The sequence below is a fragment of the Agrilus planipennis genome, unplaced genomic scaffold (assembly GCF_000699045.2).
Source record: "Agrilus planipennis isolate EAB-ADULT unplaced genomic scaffold, Apla_2.0 scaffold95, whole genome shotgun sequence".
NCBI lineage: Eukaryota > Metazoa > Arthropoda > Insecta > Coleoptera > Buprestidae > Agrilus > Agrilus planipennis.
In genome coordinates this window covers 881,802-893,147 of record NW_020438861.1, presented here as the reverse complement: position 1 = coordinate 893,147, position 11,346 = coordinate 881,802, and the positions used below count along the sequence as shown (strand labels likewise).

The window sequence follows — 11,346 nt, the reverse complement described above, 5'->3', positions numbered from 1 at the left end:
TAGACCATTGCTTAGCATTCGGGAGGACGCCGGTTCGATTCCGGGTCCGTCTGCCTTGGTCCAAGTTTTTCTGTGGTTTCCTTGGATCACTTAGGCAAATGCTGAGGCAGTAATATACCACAAATAATCTTTCACTCTCTTCTGTCTTCATTTCGTCCGTCTCATCTTTCTCACCCGAACCACTACCCACTCATTCCCAAAATTCCTGAAAGCAGGCTGAAGAGGACTTTCCGCCCTACCTTCCGGCATAGTCCGGAGGGACTGCCCGCCCACCAGCATTACTGGCTGGTGGGAATGAAACACCCAAAAGTTTTTTTTTTTAGCACTTCAGTTTGTCCCACTTAAACGTAAAAAAAATTAAATGAAAACTATTGCAAGTTATTCACCAATATTTAAAATTGACATTGAAAGGCAGCTAACATTTCAGGCCTTAATAAATTGAAAATCGTCTATGTTTAGAGGAGTGTCGGGGGGCGAGCGTCATCTGAAATAATGTTACTTTACTGTGTTAATGTGTTTATAATAATAATAATAATAATATTTATTCTCGTTTCTCGTAAAATACAGTAATTATCCCATACTATATGAGACCACAAAAGAAATAAATTTCTTGTATGTGGGAGAAAATTTATGGTTATCTTACATACTAACTTACATTGAATATCTTAACCTAAGTTACAATTTGGGTATGGTATTTTGTCTTAGCATCACTGTTACAGTGGGTTCGTATTTGCTTGAAGCCAGATTTTTACTTCCTTTCTATATCTTTTTGGATTTTTTGATCTGTTGGACTCTCACTGGTAGTTGGTTTATGACCTTGGTTCCGATATAGTCAAAACATTTTTGTCCAATATATTTGGTTTTGAATGGAATTTCCATGCCTTTATCCCCTCGTCTCGTGTTGTACTTTTTCTCGATAAACGTTCCAGTTTTTTTTTAGATGGCAAACGGAGTTTAAGACAAATATCTTTTTGATTGGTAGTAGTGAGTTTTCATATAATAATCTGGTAGGATATCTTGTAGGTAGGCCTCTCATAGCTTTTATTACTCGATTTTGCAATGTCTCTAGCTTGGTAATCACATATTGAGAACAGCCGCCCCATGCTATTATTCCGTATGTGGCTATTGATTCGAAAAGGCTGTGGTATATATTGTGTAACTGCTGGATGGAAAGGAGGTTGCGTAGTTTTTTTTAATGTGAAGGGAAGATATTGCAGTTTTTTCGTAAGTTTTTCTATGTGTTTTACCCATTTAAGATGTCTATCTAGAGTGATACCAAGATATTGAACGATATTATATATTGATTATGCCATTATTTCCTTCAAATGAGAAATTTATTGTCTCAATGTCTGTATGCATAACAGCTGTGGGTTAGAAAACAGCTTTTATCCAAGTTGATTGTTAAGCAGTCGTTTGTGAACCAATTTGTTAGTTTCCCAATGTCTTGTTTTATTTCCTGGACCACCCGTTTCCATGTTGCAGCTTTGTAGAATAGGGCAGTATCATCCGCATAGGCGATTATTTTCCCTTTTATGGTTTCGTAGAACAGATCATTTGTAAAAAGGATAAAAAATAATGGGCCCAGTATTGTTCCCTGGGGGACCCCACATGTGATTTCTTGCGGACTGCTGACATGTGTACCTATTTTAACTGTTTGGTCTTTTTTGTGAGGTAGCTTTTAATAAGTGTGTGCACTTTTCCTCTGAAACCCATATGGTTAAGTTTGTTCATGAGCAGGCTGTGGTTCAGAGTGTCGAAAGCTTTCGAAAGGTCGATGAATATACGAGGGTGGATTGATAAGTTTCCGGCCTAACCAAGAGATGACGCCACTAGGCCTACCTTGAGGTGACATTCTATAGTACCATCCTTGGATAGCTTGTAGCTATAGTTTCAGCCCGATCTCCTTGCTAGTGTAGGTTTGACAGCACGCTGAACAAGACGCCTCTGTGGTTTTCGTAAAAATGGAAAAGCAGGAAAATCGTGCTGTCATCAAATACTTTTATTTGAAGGGGTTAACGCCGAAGGAAATTAAAAAAGAGATGGACTCAACACTGGGGACATCCTCCCCGTCATATTCAACCGTTAAGCAGTGGGTTTCCGAGTTTAAAAAGGGTCGTGTGAGCACCTCTGATGGGCCTCGCTCAGGACGCCCCGTTGAGGTCACAACTCCAGATATGATCGAAAAAATTCATCAAATAGTGCTGGGAGACCGCAGATTGAAAGTGCGTGAGATAGCTGAGACCTGTAAGATGTCATATGAACGTGTGCAACATATTTTGCACCAACATTTGCATATGGAAAAGCTCTGTGCAAGATGGGTGCCGCGTTTGCTAACAGTCGACCAAAAATTGATTCGAAAAAACATTTCTACCGCAAATTTGTCATTGTATAAGCGTAATCCAAGCGAATTTTTGCGTCGATTCGTAACCGTTGACGAAACGTGGGTCCACCACTACACTCCTGAAACCAAAGAACAGTCTAAACAGTGGATTGGACCAGGGGAACCAACTCCAAAGAAGGCAAAAACAATTTTTTCGGCGAACAAGGTTATGGCTACTGTTTTTTGGGATGCAAGAGGTATTATATACATTGATTACCTTGCAAAGGGTAATACTATCACTGGTCAATACTACGCAGACTTATTGCAACGTTTGAGCCACGAGGTGAAAATTAAACGACCTCATCTGGCGAAGAAAAAAATCTTGTTTCATCACGATAACGCACCAGCGCACACGTCAATCGTTGCGACTGCTAAAATCAACGATCTAAAGTTTGAATTGATGCCGCACCCTCCTTACTCTCCAGACCTAGCCCCGAGTGACTATTTTCTGTTCCCTAATCTCAAAAAATGGCTTGGCGGTAAGAGATTTGCGGACAATGAAGAAGTAATCGAAGCTGTAAATGGTTATTTTGAGGAGCTTGACGAATCAGTCTATAGAGATGGCATTAATAGACTGGAACACCGCTATGAGAAATGTATCAGCCTTGGAGGAGATTATGTTGAGAAATAAAAAAAAAAAATTTTTAAAAACCTTGTTTTTCTTGGTCAGGCCGGAAACTTATCAATCCACCCTCGTAGATACCGTACGGTATCCTTCGTCCAGCGCGTTTGCTAAGAATTTTGTGCACACTGCCAGGGCGCCAATTGTTGATCTGCCTTCCCTGAAGCCAAATTGTTCTTTGTTTAGTATTTGATGTTTTGCGATGTAGCTGATGAACCTTTCCTTGAGACTTTTTTCAAAGAGTTTCGCTATGGTGGATATTGTGGAGATCGGTCTATAGTTGTTTGGGTCGAATTTATTTCCTGTTTTGTGGATTGGAGTAATTTCGGCTTGTTTGAACTGTATTGGGCAGATTGCAGTTTCATAACATCTGTTAAAAATGTGTACTAAGGGTTTGGTGAGGTATGTAGAGTTTGGTTTCAGTATCGCTGCTGAAATTCTGCTGGGCCTGTTGCTTTATTTGTGGAGAGGTTGCTTATGTGTCTGTTTAATTCCTTATCGTCAATTGGTTTGATGAAGAAAGATTGTCTATTGTTTTGTTTTGGCTCTGTTGTATTTGTCCTTTGTTTTTTATTTTCTTTGCCAGGTTTGGGCCAACGCTAGCGAAGAACTTGTTTAGTTCGTTGGAAGTATCTTCTGGGTTTGTTGTTGTTTGCCCATTCTTTTTTATGAAGCCTGTTTCTGGGGTTTTCGGTTTAGTTTTGTTTCTGTTTAGGATTTCATTGATCGTTTTCCAAGTTGTTTTTGGGTCATTTTGGGCTAGCTTCTTTTTAATTGGTTCTTCTTTGGCTCTTTAAATTATTTTGTTTAGGAGGTTACGATATTTTTTATACTCTGCTATTTGTAGTGGGTCCTGTGATTTCGTTACTTGTTTATGTAGTTTATCTCGTCTGTTTATTGAGTTCATTATGCCAAGTGTTATCCAGCTGCTTCTTCTTCTTTCTTTCTTTATTACGCTGTGTATGCTCTCGTTGATGTAGTCGCTGATAGTCTTTATGAATAAGTCTGTGGCTACCTGCTGGTCTAGTATGTCGGTTAGTTCCTCCCAGTTGTGTGTTATGAGTAAGTTTGTTAGTTTTTTCTTATTTATTGTTTTGCTAACGTGGTTTTTATTGTTTAGTTTAGCTTGGGTTGTTGGTATTTTCACGAGAATTGGGTAGTGGTCCGTTATGTTTGTTTCGATTATTACCGAGGCTACTCTACTGTCATTTCCAAAGCCTTTGATAAAAAGGTGGTCTATGCATGCCTCAGTGTCGTTGGCTATCCTGGTTGGGGATGTTATGGCTGGTATGAAACCGCTGTCTAGGAGGGTGCTGATGTATAGTTCTGATTGTGGGTTGTTTTTTAGTAGGTCGATGTTCGTATCTCCAACGAAGATATGTTTATGTTGGTGTTTTCGTTCTTCTGTGTAATTTTGTAGAGCTGTTAGGAAGCTGTGTATGATGGCTCTTCAAGATTATTTATGAAGTCTTTATCCATAAATGGTTTGGATGATTTTAAATCGGTATAGCACTGGGTAGATTGTTTTCGCTATTAGGTGTTGTTTGAAAGCCTTGTATGAGTCGCATTTCTGTGTTTCATTTGCAGAGTGTTCGGTACTTCTCATGAGGTTGTATTTTTGGTTTACGTTTGTGCAGTTTATGCATTTTTCTGTATGTCTTTGTGTACAGTCTTCAGTTTTATGTTCTGTAGCATACCAGCAACAAACGAGAGTGTTGCACTTGTTGTGGCTATGCCCATAGCCGTTACATTTGTAACATCTTTTGTCATTGATTTCGTCGTATACTCGACAGATCTCCCAGTTTATGTAGATTTTCTGTTTATCCATAATTTTCTCATATGTGTGCCTGTTCACTTCTGTATGCTGTATAGGTCTTTTTACTTTGCATGCACTTTATGTATGTGATTTTTAGATGAGTGGCTGTGCCGGTTCCAGGAAGGTTTTGTGTTTTTATTATGTCTTCTAGTTCTTCTTTGCTGTATGCCGAGTTAATGTTAACTATTTTGATTTTTGGGTTTTGCAGTTCTTCTATTGAAGCTTTGTATTTGTCACCCATTTCTTTTTCTATTTCATTTGCTAACCTTAGGTTTTCTATTACATTACTACATTTAACTTTCAGACTTCCATCGTGTTTCTGTTTAATACTTTTGACTTGGATTCTAAGCTTGTTAAGTTTTATTTTGGACTTCATTTCTTGCATCGTTTCTTTGGCATATTGCTTTGTTAGTGGTTTAATCAGTAAATGAGGGATATTTGAGTTACTTTCACTATCTGATCTTTTTGTAACTTCTGCATATGAAATTTCTTGGTTAGCTTGCATGATGTTGTCTTTAGTTATGTTTTCGATCTTTTTGGCTATATCGTTTACGTAATTTTCAATTTCGTTTAGAGTATGTGTAAGATCAGGTACTTCGTTATCAGTCTCTTTGGTATTTTTGATCATGATTTTCATGTTTTTTTGGTATTTTTTGCAGTTAGCACACGCCCAGAGAATTATGTCTTTTAATTTTGTTATTTGTTGGTATTGCACGTCGTTTATTCTCACACATTGAATGTGGTACCATTTGTCACAATATCCATCACAGTAAATTGCTTTGTCGCTTTTTTTTACTTCTTTTTTACACTTATAACATGTGCTGTTTTCGTTTTCGTCTTCTGTGTCGGCGGCCATCTTGACTAATCGAATAATAAACAGTAATAAATCGACATTGTGCTTGAGCGTTGCGGAGAACGCAAGGTGTAGGGGTGAAATATTAGCAGCGGGTTGTCAAACGGAGCTTATAACAAATAAGTAAATAAATAAAAATAATATGTGCTTTCAAAATGAGGTATATGCAAGGTAATTTGTAGGTAATTAATTAATAGATATCTGCATGGTATAACAGAAAAAGCGGAGCTTCAGAGGGTGTATACTAGATGCAATAAGGAACAGGCAACGCTGACTAGTGGTCACATGACAACTTGCGCCAGGGTGTCAGCTGTGTTTGTTGATGTAGCAATTCATATCTAAAATAAATAAATACCTAATGAAATTGTAATTTATTTATATTTAATGATTTAAATAATTAAAAAGTTTGTAGTGAAGTTTAATAATTAATAATGGATTTTGGTACTATGAAATATTCCGGAGTAAGGTTTTCTCTACAAAAATAAATAAAACAGAAATAAAAAATATTGCAGTATTTACGTGATTAGTGCAAAGAGCGCAAAATTTCGACACTTAGAAGTCTATTCCATAAATTCAAGATCTTGATCTAACAATGAAAACATTTTAATTACTTGCAATAATAATTTGGGTGACAACTTTGAATAATATCACAGCTGAAACCCTGGGAGTAGTTATATTAATGACAACGAGATCGCGTAGCACCACGAACCACTTACCATTTGCAGCGTGGTTAAGGGCAAAATTTGTTTTTTAAGAAAAAGCACATTCAAGCCGGTCCTGTGTATGAGTTGGTAACATGGTATGCACTGCAATAAAAACTGCAGCTGCATACATCAATGGAGAATTAAATAAGTTGTGCCGGTTATTGTACGTCTAAGATAAACAACAACAATTGACACATAATGTTTAGACGCCTATCGCGATAAAAATGAATTAAATAAGTACATTCGTTCATCGCTGATAGCATTCATCACTGTATAAATTATACATCAACATGTATTACGAGCACAAAAGAAAAAAAAAAAATGTTGGTTATGAAAGCATTAGGTAAACGAGTTGGTATTATTTGGATAATCGAAATTTTAAAGGCAAATTCCCATCACCATTTTATGGGTGGTTTGCCGATAGCCCTTATCATCCCACTAGAAAAAATTATTTACTGATTTTTATTTGCACTTATCGAGGAGTCATTGGTTCTGAAAACAATATTCCTAAACATATCTGCATACATACGTGCTACAAAAATTGTTCGAAATTAGAACCCCGTGGTAGAAGATAGGCTTCGATACGTTTATTGAAATCATTTCTGAATCGCGCAAAAACGTCCGGTATTTAGCGTATTTCATTTGCAGCGATCATCACGCGGTCATACAGATCATTACGGTTATGCACTGCGAGGGGGTGCAATAAAATAATGTCCGCACAGTTAGAAAGATGTATCTACCACAAGCGGGTTTGCGTCACACCAATAGTGATCATTGTAAATGTTCAGAATTCCCCCCGCGTGAAACAGCATTTGTAAATAACACTCTATGGAAAAAATTAGGTTCTGCAGCACTTTCTGAAGCCATACACAAATCTACTTGCGACCGAAAATCAATTTCAAGCAAGGCTTGCACTTGCTGCAAGTTATATTCTGCAGTGACATATTAATGTATATCAATGGATGTTGCTGCATTGCTAAATTAGTTTATTGGACTTCGATTGACTAAATTCAGGGTTGATGCTACTAATTACTATTTGGTTTAAAACGGCGTTGCATTGTCGCATTTTTTTCCATAGCCGGAATTACATTTGCCTATTAGAGTACCATAATAAATAATTCCTGCTTTAGGTATTTTGATTTCAAGTGGTACATTTTCTGAAAGTAACCAGTTTTTAATTTTTTTTATTCCATGTCAATGTAAATAAGTAAATTGTAGAAATTATGTAATGTCTCAAAGCTCAACTGCATGTGTTACATTCGTTGCCAACTTAAGTGAAAGATCTTCATAAACATATTTTATCATTACGTGTCAATCAGGATTCAAAGGCGAGCGTTTGTTTACTCTTTGAAGATATTCAGTTAAATTCTGATATTCATAAGACTTCAAAATAAACAATACAAATATTGTGGGATTGTCGCAAAGAAAATATAATGTGTTGTTTTTATTGTAAATTTATACCTAAATTAGTGGGTGTTAAAATGTGTATCTGAATCTATACATCTAACATACAATAATAAATCATGATAGTACCTTGATACCTCCTCAATTAATGGTAATTACTAGGCTTCGGATAATTATGCATTAAAAAATGGGTGCGTGTACTTATGTACGCGCGTGAGAAGTTATACTTCTTTGGCATCATTAAAAATAGAAAAATACACAACATGTCAAAATCTTCTGTCACACAATGATAAAGAAAAGACGTATGTAATAAAAAACAATAAAACAAATAACGGATGTCTTACATTATATTTAAATAATCTATTAAATTTTTGTCACGAACTTTTTATTAAATGTTCTATTAAATTTATTTCTTTATTTTGTAAATATTAAATAACCAATAATAAATATTCAACATTGATAATTTAATAATATTTAGTATTAATTATATTAAATAATGATATTTTAATTTATATCAATAAATAATACATAGGGATAACTAACCTCAATTATATTGGAGCACTTAAAAAAGTATTTTAGCACAATTTTTTCACTAATATTCACAAATAGTAAATAATATTAATCCAAATATTCAATTTAAATCACTACTGAATATATTTTATTGCCACATATATAATTCGCACTTGTATGAAAATAAAACACGTGTTGTGACTGTAAAAACTAAAACCATGTGGATAAATATTATAAATAAATATGAAAACAGTGATCAGAGGCGACAAGCGTACCAACATGCGCGACTAAGAGAGGTTTTATTTCTATTTCGTTGGTAGCTTTTTTCCGAGACTTAATGAATTCGGTTGAGTGGGCAACTTCATCCTGTTAATTTTGTGTTACAGTGATGCGCGCGCATCTTGAAATTTCACTCTCATCAGTTTTTCATAACGCGCCTAAAGAAGTATAACTTCAAAAAGTACAAAATATGCATGCAAATATGCATTTAAATGTCGTTTTTTAGATTGAAATAAAACAAATTTTATTGGTTATATTTGTCTATTTACAATTTTGCATATTTTTGCCATTACATTTTATTACAATATCAGGCGTTGTTAAGACAGCAGGTAAGAGTTGGTCTGTGTTCTGTCGGAGCTGTCTGCGACGTGCTGATGAGATCCAGAAAGATCAAAATCGCGATCCGCGTTTGGCAGTTTCGACAGAATACGGACCACTTCGAATTATGTTATTCGATTATGATAACGTGCCTATTACGTTGAGGTTAGCTACGCCGGGATTCGTTTCAGCTAGCAGATATCCATATATTTAAATGGACCTTGTTGGAGCATACGTAATCCTAAAATGTAGCATCGTATTACAGATGGCGTTTACCGCGTTATTTGTGGTGTTTTCTACAATATGATATAATAATTTTTCAAATATAAATTTACGGCGATTACCAGATAAAATACATTTTAATTTCTGAAAAACACCTTTCCACGTCACAGGTGCTCCATCTTGTAACAATTGGGAATGGCGGAAGTGGAATCTCAACTACCGGCAGTTTCTTTGAACTTAGCAACGTGTTTAAAACGGTGCTAACAGATCGTTTTTCTTTCGGAATTTTTGATTTTTAACACTGACGTTGAGATGTTCGCTTTTCAAAATCAAACAACAAACTGATGTTGTGATAATTTAAAGCGAACTTTTGTATAAGTAATCTTTCTTGTTATGTTGATGTAAATACTTAATGACTGCAATTACCAATTATCAGTTAAGATGTTTACATTGCTTTCTCGGAATATACCATTCCGTAGGGGGTTGAGTATGTATCTGACCTTGGTAATACAGAAATATAAATTATGTTTGCAAACAAGTTTCAACTACGAAATATGCAGATAAAACTTAAAATGACCAAAATATGCACTTTAACCAAATAATGGGTTAAGTATGCATAAGAACATGCTGTTATGCAAATGCATAATCATCCGAACCCTAGTAATTCCCTTTTGATTGTTTGAATTATTCGGATTTCTAATACTGATCTATTCTGGATATAATTTCTTACATATTAATACTTCTGTTTATAATTTCGTAATCACTGCTACAATAACCATTATGATGTCTTCTTACATTTAAAATAACACTAACACATTCTTTTCTTATCTTACGCATATTACATTAAGTGAATAATCCTAAAAAAATTTCAGAAATGGCTTAAGGCAGCATGAAAAGTTACATACAGGTGAACGTCCCTTTGAATGTCCGATTTGCGGTAAACTCTTCATCAGAAAGTGGCATGTTAAGTCTCACGTTCGTGTGTCAAAAAAGGTTTCCCATAAGACAGCATGTCGATGTGCATATGCGCGTTCATACTGGAGAAAAGCCATTTAAATGTGAAACCTGTGGACAGGAATTTACTCAAGAGTAAGTAATACCTTTATGTAACTCAGTAACAAGATAATTACACACATTTAAAATATAATACTTAAAATTTGTAAGTGTCTTTATTACATTTATCACAAATCAAAATTACAATTTCTCCTTAACTCTGTTTTTTCGCGTTAACCCTTATCTGTTCCTTCTCTACTGTTCATAGTATTGGCATAATGTTAAATGTTAGTAGTATCCATTGCTAATTTTCATTTAGTTAATATTTCATATTACGTATTAACTTAATTTTACATACATAATTTTCAGAGGTAACCTGGTGCTTCATCAAAAATTACATACAGGCGAATGTCCATTTGAATGTCCGATTTGCGGCAAACGTTTTGTCCAGAAATCATACTTAAGCAGTCACTTTCGCATTCATACCGGAGAAAAACCATACGAGTGTCAAGGGTGTCAAAAAAGGTTTCCCAAGAAACAGCATCTTGATCTACATATGCGCGTTCATACAAGGGAAAAACCGTACGAATGTAAAATCTGTTTACGAAGATATTCGCAAAGATCTTCTCTTAAGAAGCACATTCTCACGTATACGTAAAAGTGATATAAATACGGATGTTAAGCAGAAACATAAAATTATTTTGGATATTAACGAACTGCATTTGTAAATTTTATTCTTAAATTATATTGNATGTATAAGCGCTACCATTATCAATTTTTACAATACAATCTGGAATAAAACAATTATCATTTATTTTTGTTCTTTCTATAATGCCTTCTTTTAGATTTGAATGAACTTTTAAATTAATTTTTATTTCAGATCTAGGAGGTATTTTTATTAAATTAATGGATTTTGAATTCTGATATTTAATAGAATGAATTTTATCGTCTAGTTTGATTTTATGTGTATTTAAATCTAATTTAGCTTTTTTATGCAAAAGATAATCATATCCTAAAATACCGTCTTGTTTTACATTAATATTCGCTACATGGAAAATAAATTTAGATTTACTTAGATAAGTGCCTGAAGTAAAAGATGAACCACCATTTACTCCAGTAATTTCGATAGGGCTAGACTTTATTATTTGTTCCGGTAGCAAATATTTAGGTTTGATTACTGATATGCATGCGCCAGTATCAATTAGAAATTTCCTTATCTTATTGTTAATTTTGAGTTTTAAAATA

At 34.9% G+C, this 11,346-nt stretch overlaps 2 protein-coding genes across 5 annotated transcripts in view; both read left to right on the top strand.

Moving 5' to 3' along the window:
• Positions 1-8,032, top strand: part of LOC108735934 — a 10,694-nt gene extending 2,662 nt beyond the window's left edge. For 3 of the 4 annotated variants that reach the window (XR_001937653.2, XR_001937652.2, XR_001937651.2), the window contains one exon: positions 5,854-8,032. Coding sequence is in view for 1 of the 4 variants with exons in the window: in XM_025973501.1 (XP_025829286.1) it covers positions 5,869-6,013 (145 nt within the window). In the remaining 3 variants the exon portion in view is untranslated. The remainder of the gene's footprint in view (positions 1-5,853) is intronic. The other variant, XM_025973501.1, reaches the window with a different exon arrangement.
• Positions 8,033-9,777: 1,745 nt separating this feature from the next.
• On the top strand, positions 9,778-10,845 carry LOC112903844 (gastrula zinc finger protein XlCGF49.1-like). The gene is made up of 2 exons (XM_018468176.2): positions 9,778-10,197; positions 10,471-10,845. The coding sequence occupies exons 1-2, from the start codon at positions 9,998-10,000 to the stop codon at positions 10,757-10,759; spliced, it is 489 nt and encodes a 162-aa protein (XP_018323678.1). The 5' UTR covers positions 9,778-9,997; the 3' UTR covers positions 10,760-10,845.
• Positions 10,846-11,346: the final 501 nt, after the last annotated feature.